A 22,228-nucleotide genomic window follows, 5' to 3' on the forward strand; every position below is an offset into this window, starting at 1 on the left:
AGACCTGACACCTGACCAGATTCATTTCCTAATACCAAATCAAGTACAGCCTCTCCGCTTGTAGGCTTATCTACATATTGTGTTAAGAAACCTTCCTGAACACACCTGACAAACTCCACCCATCTAAACCCCACACTCTAAGGAGATGCCAATCAATATTTGGGAAATTAAATTCTCCCACCAGAACAATCCTGTTATTATTACTCCTTCCCAGAACCTGTCTCCGTATTCGCTCCTCTATGTCCCTATTACTATTAGGTGGCCTATAAGAACACCCAGTAGAGTTACTGACCCCTTCCTTTTCCTAACTTCCAACTACAGAGATTCTGTAGACAACCCCTCCATGACTTCCTCCTTTTCTGCAGCTGTGACACTATCTCTGATCACAGTGCCACGCCCCCACCTCTTTCTCGCTATCCTTCCTGAAACATCTAAAGCCTGGCAGTTGAAGTAGCCATTCCTGCCCCTGCACCATCCACGTCTCTGTAATGCCCACAACATCATAGCCCCAAGTGCTGATCCACACTCTAAGCTCATCCACTTTATTCATGATACTCCTCGCATTAAAATAGACACATGTCAAACCATCAGACTGAGCGCGTCCCTTCTCTATCACTTGTACTGGCTTATGAACCTCTAGTTTCCCTCTTTTGAAGTCTACAATCAGTTCCTTGGTCTTGCCGACATTGAATGAGAGATTGTCATTATGACACCACTCTGCCAAATTTTCAATCTCCCTCCTGTATGCTGATTCATCACCTCCATTGATACGGCTCACAACAGTGGTATCAGCAGCGAACTTGAATATGTTGTTGGAGCTGTACTTAGCCACACAGTCATAGGTATAAAGTGAGTAGAGCAGGGGACTGAGTACACATCCCTGTGGTGCACCTGTACTGATGGAGATTGTGAAGAAGATGCTTTTGCCAATCCAAACTGGCTCCACAGGTCTGCAAGCGAGGAAGTCAAGGATCCAAATGCACAAGGGGATATTAAGGCTCAGGGCTTGGAGTGTACTGATTAGCTTGGAGGAAATTATGGTATTAAATGCTGAACTGTGATCGATAAAGAGCAACCTGATGAATGCATCTTTGCTGCCCAGATGTTATAGACAATAGACAATAGGTGCAGGAGTAGGCCATTTGGCCCTTCAAGCCAGCACTGCCATTCACTGTGATCATGGCTGATCATCCACTATCAGTATCCAGTTCCTGCCTTATCCCCATAACCTTTGATTCCGCTATCTTTAAGAGCTCTATCCATCTCTTTTTTGAAAGCATCCAGAGACTTGGCATCCACACCCTTCTGGGGCAGAACATTCCATATATCCACCACACTGGGTGAAAAAGTCTTTCCTCAACTCCGTTCTAAATGGCCTACCCCTAATTCTTAAACTGTGGCCTCTGGTTCTGGACTCACCCATCAGCGGGAACATGCTTCCTGCCTCCAGTGTGTCCAATCCCTTAATAATCTTATATGTTTCAATCAGATCCCCACTCATCCTTCTAAATTCCAGTGTATACAAGCCCAGTCGCTCCAATCTTTCGACATATGACAGTCCTGCCATCCCGGGAATTAACCTTGTGAACCTACGCTGCACTCCCTCAATAGCAAGAATGTCCTTCCTCAAATTTGGAGACCAAAACTGCACACAGTACTCCAGGTGTGGTCTCACCAGGGCCCTGTACTGCTGCAGAAGGACCTCTTTGCTCTTAATTCCCCTTGTTATGAAGGCCAGCATGCCATTAGCTTTCTTCACAGTCTGCTGTACTTGCATGCTTGCTTTCAGTGACTGATGTACAAGAACACCTAGATCTCGTTGTGCTTCCCCTTTTCCTAACCTGACTCCATTTAGATAATAATCTGCCTTCCCGTTCTTACCACCAAAGTGGATAACCTCACATTTATCCACATTAAACTGCATCTGCCATGCATCTGCCCACTCACCCAGCCTGTCCAAGTCACCCTGCATTCTCATAACATCCTCCTCACATTTCACACTGCCACCCAGCTTTGTGTCATCGGCAAATTTGCTAATGTTACTTTTAATTCCCTCACCTAAATCATTAATATATATTCTAAACAGCTGCAGTCCCAGCACTGAACCCTGCGGTACCCCACTGGTCACCGCCTGCCATTCCGAAAGGGACCCGTTAATCGCTACTCTTTGTTTTCTGTCAGCCAGCCAATTTTCAATCCATGCCAGGACTCTGCCCCCAATACCATGTGCCCTAATTTTGCCCACTAATCTCCTATGTGGGACTTTATCAAAGGCTTTCTGAAAGTCCAGGTACACTACATCCACTGGCTCTCCCTTGTCCATTTTCATAGTTACATCCTCAAAAAATTCCAGAAGATTAGTCAAGCACTATTTCCCCTTCATAAATCCATGCTGACTCGGACCAATTCTGTTACTGCAATCCAGATGTGTCATAATTTTATCTTTTATAATTGACTCCAGCATCTTTCCCACCACTGACGTCAGGCTAACCGGTCTATAATTCCCTGTTTTCTCTCTTCCTCCCTTCTTGAGAGAGGGACAACATTAGCCACCCTCCAATCCACAGAAACTGATCCTGAATCTATAGAACATTGGAAAATGATTACCACCGCATCCACGACTTCTAAAGCCACCTCCTTAAGTACCCTGGGATGCAGACCATCAGGTCCCGGGCACTTATCAGCCTCCAGACCCAACAGCCTATCCAACACCATTTCCTGCCTAATATAAATTTCCTTCAATTCATCCATTACCCTAGGTCCTTTGGCCACTATTACATCCGGGAGATTGTTTGTGTCTTCCCTAGTGAAGACAGATCCAAAGTACCTGTTCAACTGGTCTGCCATTTCCTTGATCCCCATAATAAATTCACCCGCTTCTGTCTTCAAGGGCCCAATTTTGTCTTAACTATTTTTTTCCTTTTCACATACCTAAAGAAGCTTTTACTATCCTCCTTTATATTCTTCGCTAGTTTACCTTCGTACCTCATTTTTTCTCCACGTATTGCCTTTTTAGTTACCTTCTGTTGCTCTTTAAAAGTTCCTCAGTCCTCCGGCTTCCCACTCGTCTTTGCTATGTTATACTTCTTCTCTTTTATTTTTATACTGTCCATTACTTCCTTTGTCAGCCACAGCCTCCCCTTACTCCCCTTAGGATCTTTCTTCCTCTTTGGAACGAACTGATCCTGCACCTTCCGCATTATTCCCAGAAACACTTGTCATTGCTGTTCCACTGTCATCCCTGCTAGGGTATTGTTCCATTGAACTTTGGCCAGCTCCTCCCTCGTAGCACCATAGTTCCCTTTGTTCAACTGTAATACTGACACTTCTGAGTTTCCCTTCTCCCTCTCAAATTGTAGATTAAAACTTATCATATTATGGTCACTACCTCCTAATGGCACCTTTACCTCGAGGTCCCTGATCAAATCCAGTTCATTGCACAACACTAAATCTAGAATTGTGTTCTCTCTGGTAGGCTCCAGTACAAGCTGTTCTAAGAATCCATCTCGGAGGGACTCCACAAACTCCCTTTCTTGGGGTCCAGCACCAAGCTGATTCCTCCAGTCTATCTGCATGTTGAAATCCCCCATAACAACTGTAGCATTACCTTTGCAACATGCCAATTTTAACTCATGATTCAACTTACACCCTACATCCAGACTACTGTTTGGGGGCCTGTAGATAACTCCCATTAGGGTTTTTCTACCCTTAGAATTTCTCAGTTCTATCCATACTGACTCTACGTCTCCTGATTCTATGTCCCCCCTCGCAAGGGACTGAATATCATTCCTCACCAACAGAACCACCCCACCCCCTCTGCCCATCAGTCTGTCCTTTCGATAGGACGTATACCCTTGAATATTCATTTCCCAGGCCCTGTCCACTTGAAGCCATGTCTCTGTTCCAGGGCTGTGAGAAGTGGCAATGAGATGACATCTCCTGTGGACCTGTTGTTTCAGTAGGTAAATTGTAGTGGATCCAAGTTACCACTCAGACAGGGCTGACATGTTTCAGCACCAGCCTCTCAAAACACTTCAGCACTGTGGATGTAATTACCACGGGGTGATAGTCACTGAGGCAGATTACCACACTTCATGATTGAACCAGGTGGGTACACACACTGCCGGGGTGAGAGGATGAAGATATCTGTGAACACACCAGCTACTTGGTCAGCACAGGTCTTCAGTGCTCGGTCAGGTACTCCATCTGGACCGAATGTTTTCCTTGGGTTCACTCTTGAAGGCAGCCCGCACGTCACCTTCAGATACTGAGAACAAAGGATCATCGGGAGACATGGGGGTGCGCCATGGTTCCTACTTGTTCTGGTGGTCAAAATGAGCCAGAATGCATTGAGTTAACCTGGAAGTGAAGTTCTGCTATCCCCCATGTTGCTTGATTTAACTTTGTAGGAGTTTATGGCATTCAAACCCTCCCACATCTGTTGAGCACCCCTCATTGATTCCAGTCTAGCCTGGAATCTCCACTTTGCCTGTGAAATGGCTTTCCGGAGATCATTCCTGCAACTCTTGTAGCATTCTTGATCTCCAGACCTGAATGCTTCTGATCTGTACATCAATACTTCCTGAAAACTCAACTTAAGAGGATAAAGTGGTAAAGAAAGTACACAACATGCTTACGTTTGTCAATCAGTGCAATGGGTATAAAAGCTGATACAGCTGTATAAAGCTTAGGTCAGGACATATCTGGAATATTGTGTGCTGTTCTCAACATCACATTACAGGAAGGATGTGGAGTCTATGGAGAGGGTGCAGATGATGTTCTCCAGGGTAACATCTGGATTAGAGAATATTAACTAGGAGAGGATTGAATTGTTTTCTCTGGCATGTCAGAGACTGAGGGGTGACCTGATAGAAATATATAAACATTTGAGCAGCATACATAAGGTAGATAGAGTCCTTTCTCCAGGGTGGAAATGGCAGATATGTACTAGAGGTCATAGTCTTAAGGTGAGAGGAGAAACATTTAAAGGAACTTTACAGGATATTTTTTAAAAAAGATGGCACTGCCAAGTTGGATGACCATAAGATATAGGAGCAGAATTAGACCAATTGGCCCATTGAGTCTGCTCTGCCATTTCATCATGATTGATCCATTTGTCCTCTCGGCCTGAATCTTCTGTCTTCCGCCCCCCCCCCCCACCCCATATCCCATCATCCCCTGACTAATCAAGAATCTATTAATCTGCCCTAAATATACTCTACGATTTGACCTCCACAGCTGCCTGTGGCAATGAATGCCACAGATTCAGACTCCCTGGGTAATGAAATTCCTTCTCATCTCCGTTCTAAAAGGACACCTTTCTTTTCCTAGTCTGTGTCCTCTGGTCTTAGAGTGCTCCACCATGCTACAGCTGTATGGAAGTAGGTGGAAGTAGATATGATGGCAACATTTACGAGGCATTTAGACATACAAATCAATATGTAGGGAATGGAAGGATATAGACCATAATTTAATTTGGCATCATGATCAGCACAAATGTTGTGGGCCAAAGAACCTGCTCCTGTGCCGTACTCTTCCAGGTTTGGATGTGAATGAATGCAGACTAACCTCGGTTGTCTTTATAAGATGGTGCTTCAAATAACTTACGACTGTTTTAAGTATTTCATTTCTTCAGGTAAAAGCATAACTGAGATTAAATATAGTTCTACTTTTAACATAGAACATAGAATAGTACAGCACAGTACAGGCCCTTCGACCCACAATGTTGTGCTGACCCTCAAACCCTGCCTCCCATATAAGCCCCCACCTTGAATTCCTCCATATACCTGTCTAGTAGTCTCTTAAACTTCACTAGTATATCTGCCTCCACCACTGACTCAGGCAGTGCATTCCACGGACCAACCACTCTCTGAGTAAAAAACCTTCCTCTAATATCCCCCTTGAACTTCCCACCCCTTACCTTAAATCCATGTCCTCTTGTATCGAGCAGTGGTGCAATGGTGCCCTGGGGAAGAGGTGCTGGCTATCCACTCTATCTATTCCTCTTATTATCTTGTACACCTCTATCATGTCTCCTCTCATCCTCCTTCTCTCCAAAGAGTAAAGCCCTAGCTCCCTTAATCTCTGATCATAATGCATACTTTCTAAACCAGGCAGCATGCTGGTAAATCTCCTCTGTAACCTTTCCAATGCTTCCACATCCTTCCTGTAGTGAGGTGACCAGAACTGGACACAGTACTCCAAGTGTGGCCTAACAAGAGTTTTATAGAGCTGCATCATTACATCGCGACTCTTAAACTCTATCCCTCGACTTATGAAAGCTAACACCCCATAAGCTTTCTTAACTACCCTATCCACCAGTGAGGCAACTTTCAGGGATCTGTGGACATGTACCCCGAGATCCCTCTGCTCCTCCACACTACCAAGTATCCTGCCATTTACTTTGTACTCTGCCTTGGAGTTTGTCCTTCCAAAGTGTACCACCTCACACTTCTCCGGGTTGAACTCCATCTGCCACTTCTCAGCCCACTTCTGCATTCTATCAATGTCTCTCTGCAATCTTTGACAATCCTCTACACTATCTACAACACCACCAACCTTTGTGTCGTCTGCAAACATGCCAACCCACCCTTCTACCCCCACATCCAGGTCGTTAATAAAAATCACGAAAAGTAGAGGTCCCAGAACAGATCCTTGTGGGACACCACTAGTCACAATCCTCCAATCTGAATGTACTCCCTCCACCACCACCCTCTGCCTTCTGCAGGCAAGCCAATTCTGAATCCACCTACCCAAACTTCCCTGGATCCCATGCTTTCTAACTTTCTGAATAAGCCTACCGTGTGGAACCTTGTCAAATGCCTTACTAAAATCCAGATAGATCACATCCACTGCACTACCCTCATCTATATGCCTGGTCACTGCCTCAAAGAACTCTATCAGGCTTGTTAGACATTATCTGCCCTTCACAAAGCCATGCTGACTGTCCCTGATCAGACCATGATTCTCTAAATGCCTATAGATCCTATCTCTAAGAGTCTTTTCCAAGAGCTTTCCCACCACAGACGTAAGGCTCACCTGTCTATAGTTACCCGGGCTATCCCTACTACCTTTTTTGAACAAGGGGACAACATTCGCCTCCCTCCAATCCTCCGGTACCATTTCCATGGACAATGAGGACATAAAGATCCTAGCCAGAGGCTCAGCAATCTCTGCTCTCGCCTCATGGAGCAGCCTGGGGAATATTCCGTCAGGCCCTGGGGACTTATCTGTCCTAATGTATTTTAACAACTCCAACATCTCCTCTCCCTTAATATCAACATGCTCCAGAACATCAACCTCACTCATATTGTCCTTTTCTTCGAATAGCAAAGAACCTACCCCAAGCCTTTAAAGCAGCCTTATTGGTTTGAACATCAATTTTCTGGAGATTTTTAATAAAGTCACATAGCCTAATCCTAAAGCCAAGTATTCAGTGTGAAAGATTTTGATCACAGGGATAATAGTGTCATCAAGTTATGTTACCAATATTGAAGTGAACTGTAACTCTGTACTAATTCAGTAATATTATCATTATATTCTTCCATTGTTACACAGTGCAACATTATTTCTGCTAGTTCTTTGAAATAATATTACCTTTCTCACAAACAGTTCAGACTTCTCTCATTAACGAGGGATAAACAAGTTCAATGTACCTTGACCTGGTGGTGATGTAGTTGATTTTGATGTAGTTGTTCCTGACGTACTTGTTGATGATAACGTACTTGTTGACGTTGACGTACTTGTTGATGATGACGTACTTGTTGACGTTGACGTACTTGTTGATGATGACGTACTTGTTGACATTGACGTACTTGTTGACGTTGACGTACTTGTTGACGATGACGTACTTGTTGACGTTGATGTACTTTGTGTGGGTGTTGTTACTGTGGGATCACAGAATTGCCTTTCTACTGGGTAGGCTCTGATGCATGTACAGGTCTGGTCTGCTGTAGTATTTGCACTGCAAGAATGGTATGTTCTACAAAATGTTGCATTCCAAGTAAATTCACTGAAGCATGTACATTGAATTTCATTGTTCACCAACTGGCAGACTAGAGAAACAAAAAGCAAACATTAAAATTTAAAACCACAAATTACTGAGAGTGGTGTTGTATTCCTCTAAATTTAGGAATGAAGTCATAATATGGAAAGTATACCACATAGGGTACATCAATGCCTAGTAACTCGTTGGATGCCTTGACTTATAAATTCAGGAATTCCATCTTAATAAAAAAAAAACTTTCAAAATCTAATAAAAGATTATTGCCCAGAAATTAATCTCTGGTTTATCTTTTTTTTGCATTGTATTGTAGAAACAAAAGTCGTCAGCTCCCCTTGCTCCACCGAGCATTAAAGAAGTTCAAGTGCACCTATCATTGTTACCATCTCATCAGCATAAGTGCCAATTTAGTGTAAGTTCATTCCAAATGAGTGTTCCTTAATTTCCTGTCAAGTTGGGTTGAGGAAGACTGTACCAATTTTTAAATTATCATTGATTTTTGCATTGGATGATCAAATGAATGCCAATTTGGCAAAAGATAATGTTTAGCTTCATCAGCACATTCTCAAATTTAAATAATAGACTGATATTAGACATAACCTGGTTTAACAGATATTTGTCGAAGGGATTATTATGGTATCCCCATCTAAACTGATTGGCTACACATGTATGTCTTGGCGTAATCCAGAAGCTCCTATGCACTGCCTGACAGATTAATGATTATAATTATTGATTTCTTACATAAATAATAACAAATTATGAACAGAGTTTTTCATTTAATCATTCTAGGTGAACACAAGCATGCACTAGAGCAGTTGTTAACTCAAATTTTAACCAATTTTAGCTCTGTCCATCCTCTCTAACTTTTTCACACTGTAGACATTCACTGCAAATATTCATCTACCCCACAGTGTTCATCTCAAATGGAATATGTTTCCTTAACCACTAAGGAACTAAGTATCAGACATTCAGCCAGAAAGAATACAGAGCTATGTGTGGCATTTATTTTGCTGGAAATAGTGAAGTAAATGTGAAAATTATTATAAGAATATTAACCTAAAATCACATGGTGGTTCTATTATTGAATTATTATCTAGAGATCAGAGACATGGGTTCATATTCTATCATGGCACTTAAATTCAATGTTTTAAAAGCTATGGAATATGAAGCAGTGTCACCGATGATAAAAAAAAATACTTCTAGAGATGACTGAGTTATTTGATTACATTTTTAAAAACTTATCTGGTTACTGAATATTCTTAGAAACATAGAAAACCTCCAGCACAATACAGGCCCTTCAGCCCACAATGCTGTGCCAAACATGTACTTACTTTAGAAATTACCTCAGGTTACCCATAGCCCTCTATTTTTCGAAGCTCCATGTACCTATCCAAGAGTCTCTTAAAAGACTCTATTGTATCGCTTCCACCACCGTTGCTAGAAGCCCATTCCACGCACTCACCACTCTCTACATAAAATACTTACCCCTGACATCTCCTCTGTATCTACTTCCAAGGACCTTAAAACTGCCCTCTCGTGTTAGCCATTTCAGCCCTGGGAAAAAGCCTCTGACTATCCACGCGATCAATGCCTCTCATCATCTTATACATCTCTATCGGGTCACCTCTCATCCTCTGTCGCTCCAAGGAGAAAATGCCAAGTTCACTCAACCTATTCTCATAAGGCATGCTCCCCAATCCAGGCAACATCCTTGTAAATCTCCTCTGCACCCTTTCTATAGTTTCCACATCCTTTCTACGTGAGGTGACCGGAACTGAGCACAGTACTCCAAGTGGGGTCTGACCAGGGTCCTATATAGCTGTAACATTAACTCTCGGCTTTTGAACTCAATCCCACGGTTGATAAAGGCCAATATATCATATGCCTTCCTAACCACAGAGTCAACCTGCGCAGTAGCTTTGAGTGTCCAATGGACTCAGATCCCAAGGTTCCTCTGATCCTCCACACTGCCAAGAGTCTTACCATTAATACTGTATTCTGCCATCATATTTGACCTACCAAAATGAACCACCTCACACTTATCTGGGTTGAACCCCATCTGCCGCTTTTCAGCCCAGTTTTGCATCCTATCGATGTCCCACTGTAACATCTGACAGCCCTCCACACTACCCACATCACCCCCAAGCTTTGTGTCATCAGCAAATTTACTGTCCCTCCGCTTCATCATCCAGATCATTTATAAAAACCACGAAGAGAAGGGGCCCCAGGACAGATCTCTGAGGCACACCACTGGTCATTGACCTCCATGCAGAATATGACCTGTCTACAATCACTCTTTGCCTTCTGTGGGCAAGCCAATTGTAGATCGACAAAGCAAGGTCCCCTTCAATCCCATGCATCCTTACCTTTTCAATAAGCCTTGCATGGGGTATCTTATCAAATGCTTTGCTGAAATCCATATACACTACATCTACTGCTCCACCTTCATCAATGTGTTTACTCACATCTTCAAAAATTTCAGTCAGGCTCTTAAGGCACGACCTGGCTTTGACAAAGCCATGCTGACTATTCCTAATATTATGCCTCTCCAGATATACATAAATCTTGCCTCTCAGGATCTTCTCATCAACTTACCAACCACTGAAGTAAGACTCACTGGTCTATAATTTCCTGGGCTATCTCTACTCCCTTTCTTGAATAAGGGAACAACATCTGCAACCCTCCAATCTTCCAGAACCTCTCCTGTCCTCATTGATGATGCAAAGACCATTGCCAGAGGCTCAGCAACCTCCTCCCTCGCTTCCCACAGTAGCCTGGGGTACATCCCGTACGGACCCGGTGTTTTATCCAACTTGATGCTTTCCAAAAGCTCCAGCACATCCTCTTCCTTAATATATGCATTCTCAAGCTTTTCAGTCCACTGCAAGTCATCCCTACAATTGTCAAGATCCTTTTCCATAGTGAATACTGAAGCAAAGTATTCATTAAATACCTGCAGTCCCTCCTCCAGCTCCATACACACTTTTCCACTGTCACACCTGATTGGTCCTAGTCTCTCATGTCTTATTCTCTTGCTTGACACATTCTTGTAGTATGTCTTGGGGTTTTCCTTAATCCTGATCACCAAGACCTTCTCATAGCCCTTTCTGGCTCTCCTAATTTCATTTTTAAGCTCTTTCCTGCTAGCCTTATAATTTTCTATATCTCTATCACTGCCTAGTTTTAGAACCTTTCATAAGCTTTTCTTTTCTTCTTGACTAGATTTTCAACTGCCTTCGTGCACTATGATTCCTATATCCTACCACTCTTTCCCTGTCTCATTGGAACGTACCTATGCAGAACGCCACACAAATATCCCCTGAACATTTACTACATTTCTGCCATACATTTCCCTGAGAACATCTGCTCCCAATTTATGCTTCCAAGTTCCTGCCTGAGAGGTTCATATTTCCCCTTACTCCAATTAAATACTTTCCTAACTTGTCAGTTCCTATCCCTCTCCAATGCTATGGTAAAGGAGATAGAATTGTGATCACTATCTCCAAAATACTCTCCCACTGAGAGACCTGAGACTTGACCAGATTCATTTCCCAATACCAGATCAAGTACAGCCTCTCCTCTTGTAGGATTATCCACATTCTATGTCAGGAAACCTCCCTGAACACACCTATCAAACTCCATCCCATCTAAACCCCTTGCTCTAGGGAGATGTCAATCAATATTGGGGAAATAAAAATCTCCCATCATGACAACCCTGTTATTACTGCACCATTCCAGAATATGTCTTCGTATCTGCTCCTCAATGTCCCTATTGGGTGATCTCTGAAAAAACACCCAACAGAGTTATTGACCCCTTCCTGTTTCTAATTTCCACCCACAGAGACTCAGTAGACATTCCCTCCATGACTTCTTTCTTTTCTGTGGCCATGACCCTATATCTTATCAGCAGTGCTACGCCCCCACCTCTTTTGCCTCCCTCCCTGTCCTTTCTGAAACATCTAAAGCCTGGCACTCTAAGTAGCCATTCCTGCCCCTGAGCCATCCAAGTCTCTGTAATGACCACAACATCATAGCTCCAAGTACTGATCCACGCTCTTCACTCATCCACTTTGTTCAAGATACTCCTTGCATTAAAATAGACACATCTCAAACCATCAGTATGAGTATATCCATTCTCTATCACCTGCCTATCCTCCCTCTCACACTGTCTACAAGCTTTCTCTATTTGTGAGAAAACCGCCTCTTCCTCCGTCTCTTCAGTTCAGTTCCCACCCTCCAGCAATTCTAGTTTAAACTCTCCCCAATAGCCTTAGCAAACCTCCCTGCCAGGATATTTGTCCCCCTCAAATTCAAGTGCAACAAGTCCTTTTTGTACAGGTGAAAAGAGGTCCTGGGAAGGAAACCTTCCTTTTTTTCTGCCCTGGTATGGCCCACATGTGATTCGATGTATTGTGTGGAGTGAAAAATGGTTTAAATGCAGTCTGAATGAATGCCCAAATTGGGCAGTCCTTCATTGATTCTGTTATGGTTATTATTCTATAGATTTATTGAGGATGTCCACAACAAGTAAATCTCAGGATTGTGTGTGATGACATATCTGTACTTAAATAATAAATTTACATTGAACTTCGAAATAAATCCCATTAGAGGTGGATTCATTTAAACTATTCTTCACTCTCTGCAATACATACATCATACGTATGCCATTAGTTAAAAAAAAAACCTTTTAAAAACCTTGTTTTTAAATTCTTTAATATAAGCTTCACTGTGCTATGAAAGGAGACGAATGGAAGTTTGTTTCCCATTGTGCAAGCCTAATGACAATCGGACATCGAGACATATTCATTGCTAAGCAACTTCTGGCCAGTAGATGGAGACATACGCTTGACTTTGAAATCAATGAAAATTGAACTGAGGCAACACACTTTATCAAAGTTACTGGTGAACGCAGCAGGCCAGGCAGCATCTCCAGGAAGAGGTACAGTTGACGTTTCGGGCTGAGACCCTTCGTCAGGACTAACTGAAAGAAGAGCTAGTGAGAGATTTGAAAGTGGGAGGGGGAGGGGGAGATCCAAAATGATAGGAGAAGACGGGAGGGGGAGGGATGGAGCCAAGAGCTGGACAGGTGATTGGCAAAGGGGATATGAGAGGATCATGGGACAGGAGGCCCAGGGAGAAGGAAGAGGTGGGGGGGGGTGGAATCCAGAGGATGGGCAAGGGGTATAGTCAGAGGGACAGAGGGAGAAAAAGGAGAGTGAGAGAAAGAATGTGTGTATAAAAATAAATAACGGATAGGGTACGAGGGGGAGGTGGGGCATTAGCAGAAGTTAGAGAAGTCAATGTTCATACCATCAGGTTCGAGGCTACCCAGACGGAATATAAGGTGTTGTTCCTCCAACCTGAGTGTGGCTTCATCTTTACAGTAGAAGAGGCCGTGGATAGACACATCAGAATGGGAATGGGATGTGGAATTAAAATGTGTGGCCACTGGGAGATCTTGCCAATCCTCCTGTCCCATGATCCTCTCATATCCCCTTTGCCAATCACCTGTCCAGCTCTTGGCTCCATCCCTCCACCTCCTGTCTTCTCCTATCATTTTGGATCTCCCCCTCCCCCTCCCACTTTCAAATCTCTAACTAACTCTTCCTTCAGTTAGTCCTGACGAAGGGTCTTGGCCTGAAACGTCGACTGTACCTCTTCCTAGAGATGCTGCCTGGCCTGCTGCGTTCACCAGCAACTTTGATAAAGTGTGTTGCTTGAATTTCCAGCACCTGCAGAATTCCTCTTGTTTGCGGTTGTAAAATTGAACTGAAATGCATTTAACACTTAATTAATCACTTGGTTGCTAAAATTGAGAATTATTTCCTTTGGTGCAAATGCAGAATGTTTGCACAGTGTGCACCCCTCAACATATGCCTATCACTATAATGATTATTTTGTGAAATGGTCAGGATGGTCATTGTGTTGATGATTTGAAAACTCAAGAAATTTATTGAGTTTTGATCCTTAGTTTCTCTTCTTCCCTGAAAGTCCAGACCTGCAATTAACACAAGAAATCTAATATTTTATTGATAAACCTCATCTCCATCATGAGATCTGATAGTAATTCCTGGCTGGCGGTCTGATATGTGGCACTCTAGCAAGCCTGATTCATTTGTCACTGAATGTCAGTGTCATTTTCCATCAGCAGTATTGGTAAGCAGATTGGGAGCTAGTTTCACCCCACATTTGCCTGTAATATAGCAGTGTTGCACTTTCGGTTTCTAACTAACTCTACACACAGACTGGGGTCAATCAGGCAGCCCTCAGACTGTCAGATGGGAATGTGCAACTCCAAGGTTGTTACAGGGATCAGTGCTGAGGTATTAGTTACTCACAACCTAAAATAATGATTCCTCCAGGAGGACCACAACTTTGCCAGAGGGTTTAGAGACGCAATGATCCAGGGAGCTATTCTGGCTAGAGTCAGGGCCTTGTGCTTTTGCACTTGGTAGGGTCACCCATAGCAAACAGGTCAAAGGGTAGAGACTAGACTAAGAGTGGTCCACTGATCCTCCAAGTTCAAGTGTTCAGCTCAGTGCTACCAACCCTGACTGGTCAAAAAACAGTTGTTACAGAGACAGCAATGAACAAACCCTTCTCTGCAGATAGAGATGGTGGACCTTCACTGCTGCCCTAAACACCTCTCATGACCAGACTATGTAACAGTTTCTTCCCCCAAGCCCTCAGATTCCTCAATACCCAAAGCCTGGCTTGACATCAACCTACTATACCCTCTACTGTACCTACTGTCTTGTTTATTATTTATTATTATTTATTGTAGTGCCTGAACTGTTTTGTGCACTTTATGCAGTCCTGGATAGGTCTGTAGTCTAGTTTAAACGCAAACAACAGGAATTCTGCAGATGCTGGAAACTCAAGCAACATACATCAAAGTTGTTGGTGAACGCAGCAGGCCAAGCAGCATCTATAGGAAGAGGCGCAGTCGACGTTTCAGGCCGAGACCCTTCGTCAGTCCTGACGAAGGGTCTCGGCCTGAAACGTCGACTGCGCCTCTTCCTATAGATGCTGCTTGGCCTGCTGCGTTCACCAGCAACTTTGATGTATGTTGTCTGTAGTCTAGTGTAGTTTTTGTGTTGTTTCTTACGTAGTTCAGTGTAGTTTTTGTATTGTTTCATGTAGCACCATGGTCTTGGAAAATGTTGTCTCATTTTTACTGTGTTCTGTACCAGCAGTTAAGGTTGAAATAACAATAAAAAGTGACTTGACTTGATTTGACCACTCACGTAACAGGCAGTAAGTAAGTATAATAATGATTAAGATGAAAGAAACAAGTGTATTGAATTAACATTTACTGATGATACATAAAATTAGATGGGAAAAGGAGTTGTGAGTAGCAAAATAGTCATAAATTGGACTTCACCGATTCTTGGTACATTATGGGGTGCTCTCAGATGTAAAGACAGATCATAAAGATGTGGGAAGATGTGGAATCGATATGGGTAGAGCTGCGTAACACTAAGGGGCAGAAAACGCTGGTGGGAGTTGTGTACAGGCCACCTAACAGTAGTAGTGAGGTCGGAGATGGTATTAAACAGGAAATTAGAAATGTGTGCAATAAAGGAACAGCAGTTATAATGGGTGACTTCAATCTACATGTAGATTGGGTGAACCAAATTGGTAAAGGTGCTGAGGAAGAGGATTTCTTGGAATGTATGCGGGATGGTTTTTTGAACCAACATGTCGAGGAACCAACTAGAGGGCAGGCTATTCTAGACTGGGTTTTGAGCAACGGGGAAGGGTTAATTAGCAATCTTGTCGTGAGAGGCCCCTTGGGTAAGAGTGACCATAATATGGTGGAATTCTTCATTAAGATGGAGAGTGACATAGTTAATTCAGAAACAAAGGTTCTGAACTTAAAGAGGGGTAACTTTGAAGGTATGAGACGTGAATTAGCTAAGATAGACTGGCAAATGACACTTAAAGGATTGACGGTGGATATGCAATGGCAAGCATTTAAAGGTTGCATGGATGAACTACAACAATTGTTCATCCCAGTTTGGCAAAAGAATAAATCAAGGAAGGTAGTGCACCCGTGGCTGACAAGAGAAATTAGGGATAGTATCAATTCCAAAGAAGAAGCATACAAGTTAGCCAGAAAAAGTGGCTCACCTGAGGACTGGGAGAAATTCAGAGTTCAGCAGAGGAAGGCAAAGGGCTTAATTAGGAAGGGGAAAAAAGATTATGAGAGAAAACTGGCAAACATAGAAACATAGAAAATAGCTGCAGGAGTAGGCCATTCGGCCCTTCGAGCCTGCACTGCCATTTATTATGATCATGGCTGATCATCCAACTCAGAACCCCGCCCCAGCCTTCCCTCCATACCCCCTGACCCCTGTAGCCACAAGGGCCATATCTAACTCCGTCTTAAACATAGCCAATGAACTGGCCTCAACTGTTTCCTGTGGCAGAGAATTCCACAGATTCACCACTCTCTGTGTGAAGAAGTTTTTCCTAATCTCGGTCCTAAAAGGCTTCCCCTCTATCCTCAAACTGTGACCCCTCGTTCTGGACTTCCCCAACATCGGGAACAATCTTCCTGCATCCAGCCTGTCCAATCCCTTTAGGATCTTATACGTTTCAATCAGATCCCCCCTCAATCTTCTAAATTCCAACGAGTACAAGCCCAGTTCATCCAGTCTTTCTTCATATGAAAGTCCTGCCATCACAGGAATCAATCTGGTGAACCTTCTTTGTACTCCCTCTATGGCAAAGATGTCTTTCCTCAGATTAGGGGACCAAAACTGCACACAATACTCCAGATGTGGTCTCACCAAGGCCTTGTACAACCGCAGTAGTACCTCCCTGCTCCTGTACTCGAATCCTCTCGCTATAAATGCCAGCATACCATTCGCCGTTTTCACCGCCTGCTGTACCTGCATGCCCACTTTCAATGACTGGTGTATAATGACACCCAGGTCTCGTTGCACCTCCCCTTTTCCTAATCGGCCACCATTCAGATAATAATCTGTTTTCCTATTTTTGCCACCAAAGTGGATAACTTCACATTTATCCACATTAAATTGCATCTGCCATGAGTTTGCCCACTCACCCAACCTATCCAAGTCACCCTGCATCCTCTTAGCATTCTCCTCACTGCTAACACTGCCACCCAGCTTCGTGTCATCCGCAAACTTGGAGATGCTGCATTTAATTCCCTCATCCAAGTCATTAATATATATTGTAAACAACTGGGGTCCCAGCACTGAGCCTTGCGGTACCCCACTAGTCACCGCCTGCCATTCTGAAAAGGTCCCATTTATTCCCACTCTTTGCTTCCTGTCTGCTAACCAATTCTCCACCCACACCAATATCTTACCCCCAATACCGTGTGCTTTAAGTTTGCACACTAATCTCCTGTGTGGGACCTTGTCAAAAGCCTTTTGAAAATCCAAATATACCACATCCACTGGTTCTCCCCTATCCACTCTACTAGTTACATCCTCAAAAATTTCTATGAGATTCGTCAGACATGATTTTCCTTGCACAAATCCATGCTGACTTTGTCCGATCATTTCACCGCTTTCCAAATGTGCTGTTATCACATCCTTGATAACTGACTCCAGCAGTTTCCCCACCACCGACGTTAGGCTAACCGGTCTATAATTCCCCGGTTTCTCTCTCCCTCCTTTTTTAAAAAGTGGGGTTACATTAGCCACCCTCCAATCCTCAGGAACTAGTCCAGAATCTAACGAGTTTTGAAAAATTATCACTAATGCATCCACTATTTCTTGGGCTACTTCCTTAAGCACTCTGGGATGCAGACCATCTGGCCCTGGGGATTTATCTGCCTTTATTCCCTTCAATTTACCCAACACCACTTCCCTACTAACATGTATTTCACTCAGTTCCTCCATCTCACTGGACCCTCTGTCCCTTACTATTTCTGGAAGATTATTTATGTCCTCCTTAGTGAAGACAGAACCAAAGTAATTATACAATTGGTCTGCCATGTCCTTGCTCCCCATAATCAATTCACCTGTTTCTGTCTGCAGGGGACCTACATTTGTCTTTACCAGTCTTTTCCTTTTTACATATCTATAAAAGCTTTTACAGTCCGTTTTTATGTTCCCCGCCAGTTTTCTCTCATAATCTTTTTTCCCCTTCCTAATTAAGCCCTTTGTCCTCCTCTGCTGAACTCTGAATTTCTCCCAGTCCTCAGGTGAGCCACTTTCTCTGGCTAATTTGTATGCTACTTCTTTGGAATTGATACTATCCCTAATTTCTCTTGTCAGCCACGGGTGCACTACCTTCCTTGATTTATTCTTTTGCCAAACTGGGATGAACAATTGTTGTAGTTCATCCATGCAACCTTTAAATGCTTGCCATTGCATATCCACCGTCAATCCTTTAAGTGTCATTTGCCAGTCTATCTTAGCTAATTCACGTCTCATACCTTCAAAGTTACCCCTCTTTAAGTTCAGAACCTTTGTTTCTGAATTAACTATTTCACTCTCCATCTTAATGAAGAATTCCACCATATTATGGTCACTCTTACCCAAGGGGCCTCTCACGACAAGATCGCTAATTAACCCTTCCTCATTGCTCAAAACCCAGTCCAGAATAGCCTGCTCTCTAGTTGGTTCCTCGACATGTTGGTTCAAAAAACCATCCCGCATACATTCCAAGAAATCCTCTTCCTCAGCACCTTTACCAATTTGGTTCACCCAGTCTACATGTAGATTGAAGTCACCCATTATAACGGCTGTTCCTTTATTGCACACATTTCTAATTTCCTGCTTAATACCATCTCCGACCTCACTACTACTGTTAGGTGGCCTGTACACAACTCCCACCAGCGTCTTCTGCCCCTTAGTGTTACGCAGCTCTACACATATCGATTCCACATCTTCCCGGCTTATGTCCTTCCTTTCTATTGCGTTAATCTCTTCTTTAACCAGCAACGCCACCCCACCTCCCCTTCCTTCATGTCTATCCCTCCTGAATATTGAATATCCCTGAACGTTGAGCTCCCATCCCTGGTCACCCTGGAGCCATGTCTCTGTGATCCCAACTATATCATAATCATTAATAACAATCTGCACTTTCAATTCATCCACCTTATTACGAATGCTCCTTGCATTGACACATAAAGCCTTCAGGCGCTCTTTTACAACTCTCTTAGCCTGATACAATTATGTTGAAAAGTGGCCCTTTTTAATGCTTGCCCTGGATTTGTCGGCCTGCCACTTTTACTTTTCTCCTTTGTACTTTTTGCTTCTACGCTCACTTTACACCCCTCTGTCTCTCTGCACTAGTTCCCATCCCTCTGTTGTGAACTAACCTCCTCACGCCTAGCCGTGAACATAAAAACGGACTGTAAAAGCTTTTATAGATATGTAAAAAGGAAAAGACTGGTAAAGACAAATGTAGGTCCCCTACAGACAGAAACAGGTGAATTGATTATGGGGAGCAAGGACATGGCAGACCAGTTGAATAATTACTTTGGTTCTGTCTTCACTAAGGAGGACATAAATAATCTTGCAGAAATAGTAGGGGACAGAGTGTCCAGTGAGATGGAGGAACTGAGCGAAATACATGTTAGTAGGGAAGTGGTGTTGGGTAAATTGAAGGGAATAAAGGCAGATAAATCCCCAGGGCCAGATGGTCTGCATCCCAGAGTGCTTAAGGAAGTAGCCCAAGAAATAGTGGATGCATTAGTGATAATTTTTCAAAACTCGTTAGATTCTGGACTAGTTCCTGAGGATTGGAGCGTGGCTAATGTAACCCCACTTTTTAAAAAATGAGGGAGAGAGAAACCAGGGAATTATAGACCGGTTAGCCTAACGTCGGTGGTGGGGAAACTGCTGGAGTCAGTTATCCAAGATGTGATAACAGCACATTTGAAAAGCGGTGAAATGATCGGACAAAGTCAGCATGGATTTGTGAAAGGAAAATCATGTCTGACGAATCTCATAGAATTTTTTGAGGATGTAACTAATAGAGTGGATAGGGGAGAACCAGTGGATGTGGTATATTTGGATTTTCAAAAGGCTTTTGACAAGGTCCCACACAGGAGATTAGTGTGCAAATTTAAAGCACACGGTATTGGGGGTAAGGTATTGATGTGGATAGAGAATTGGTTAGCAGACAGGAAGCAAAGAGTGGGAATAAACGGGACCTTTTCAGAATGGCAGGCAGTGACTAGTGGGGTACCGCAAGGCTCAGTGCTGGGACCCCAGTTGTTTACAATATATATTAATGACTTGGATGAGGGAATTAAATGCAGCATCTCCAAGTTTGCGGATGACACGAAGCTGGGCGGCAGTGTTAGCTGTGAGGAGGATGCTAAGAGGATGCAGGGTGACTTGGATAGGTTGGGTGAGTGGGCAAGTTCATGGCAGATGCAATTTAATGTGGATAAATGTGAAGCTATCCACTTTGGTGGCAAAAATAGGAAAACAGATCTGAATGGTGGCCGATTAGGAAAAGGGGAGATGCAACGAGACCTGGGTGTCATTATACACCAGTCATTGAAAGTGGGCATGCAGGTACAGGAGGCAGTGAAAAAGGCAAATGGTATGCTGGCATTTATAGCGAGAGGATTCGAGTACAGGAGCAGGGAGGTACTACTGCGGTTGTACAAGGCCTTGGTGAGACCATACCTGGAGTATTGTGTGCAGTTTTGGTCCCCTAATCTGAGGAAAGACATCTTTGCCATAGAGGGAGTACAAAGAAGGTTCACCAGATTGATTCCTGGGATGGCAGGACTTTCATATGAAGAAAGACTGGATGAACTGGGCTTGTACTCGTTGGAATTTAGAAGATTGAGGGGGGATCTGATTGAAACGTATAAAATCCTAAAGGGATTGGACAGTCTAGATGCAGGAAGATTGTTCCCGATGTTGGGGAAGTCCAGAACGAGGGGTCACAGTTTGCGGATAAAGGGGAAGCCTTTTAGGACCGAGATGAGGAAAAACTTCTTCACACAGAGAGTGGTGAATCTGTGGAATTCTCTGCCACAGGAAACAGTTGAGGCCAGTTCATTGGCTATATTTAAGAGGGAGTTAGATATTGCCCTTGTGGCAACGGGGATCAGGGGGTATGGAGGGAAGGCTGGTGCAGGGTTCTGAGTTGGATGATCAGCCATGATCATAATAAATGGCGGTGCAGACTCGAAGGGCCGAATGGCCTACTCCTGCACCTATTTTCTATGTTTCTATGTTTCTATAAAGGATTTTCAAAGTAAAGTTTACCTAAAAAAAACATATAAGTGGTAAAAAGAATTTAGGTGCAAGCATTCCCCAAATGCAGATGAATATGGGTATTCCAGTACATATACTAGAAGTTACCTCATCAATCCCACTCTGGTTACTGGAAGGCTTGTCAGAGCTCAGACCTATTGTGCATCTTCTTGGCCGACATGGGTGACAGCTGTAAGGTAGGACAATCTCAGAGGGTGGGAGCAGAGAGCAGAAGGAGAAGTCACTAGAGTGACTGGAGGCACTCCTTGTGTTAGTCTGATCCAATGGATTGCCTTCAAGTAATTCCCCTACTATGCAAAAATCTGTCCATCCTTGTCTTAAATATATTTACTGAGGTAGCCTCCACTGCTTCACTTGGCAGAGAAATGCACAGATTCACCACTCTCTGGGGAATGCATTTCCTCCTCATCTCCATCCTAAATCTAATCCCCTGAATCTTGAGGCTATGCCCCCTAGTTCTAGTCTCACCGACCAGTGGAAACAACTTTCCTGCCTCTATCTTATCTATTCCTTTCAACATTTTAAATGGTTCTATAAGATTCTATGAGACAGATAAATGTGTAACAGTCAGGAGAGGGAAGGGCAGGAGTCAGAGGCTAGGGAGCACCGTAGCTGTATCCCTTAACAATAAGTATTCCTGTTTGAGTACTGTTGGAGGTAATGGCCTACCTGGGAGAAACAACAGTGGCTGCGCCTCTGGCACAGAGTCTGGCCCTGTGGCTCAGAAGGGTAGGGAAAAGAAGAGGATGGCAACAGTGATAGGGGACTCTATAGTTGGGAGGTCAGACAGGTGATTATGTGGATGCAGGAAAGCAGCACAGATGGTAGTTTGCCTCCAAGGTGCTAGGGTCTGGGATGTTTCTGATGCATCCACGATATCCTGAAGTGGGAAGGAGAACAGCCAGAGGTCGTGTTACATATCGGTATCAACGACATAGGCAGGAAAAGGGAGGTCCTGAAAGCAGACTACAGGGAGTTAGGAAGGAAGTTGAGAAGCAGG

General features: G+C 43.5%; 1 protein-coding gene across 3 annotated transcripts in view; it reads right to left on the reverse strand.

Annotated features, from left to right (window-relative positions):
* Nucleotides 1-22,228, reverse strand: part of LOC134338771 (adhesion G protein-coupled receptor F4-like) — a 140,910-nt gene that overhangs the window by 72,075 nt on the left and 46,607 nt on the right. For all 3 annotated transcript variants that reach the window (XM_063034842.1, XM_063034826.1, XM_063034834.1), the window contains one exon: nucleotides 7,656-8,054. In XM_063034842.1, the coding sequence (XP_062890912.1) occupies nucleotides 7,656-8,054 (399 nt within the window). The remainder of the gene's footprint in view (nucleotides 1-7,655; nucleotides 8,055-22,228) is intronic.

Source organism: Mobula hypostoma, chromosome 2 (assembly GCF_963921235.1).
Source record: "Mobula hypostoma chromosome 2, sMobHyp1.1, whole genome shotgun sequence".
Classification (NCBI taxonomy): Eukaryota; Metazoa; Chordata; class Chondrichthyes; order Myliobatiformes; family Myliobatidae; genus Mobula; species Mobula hypostoma.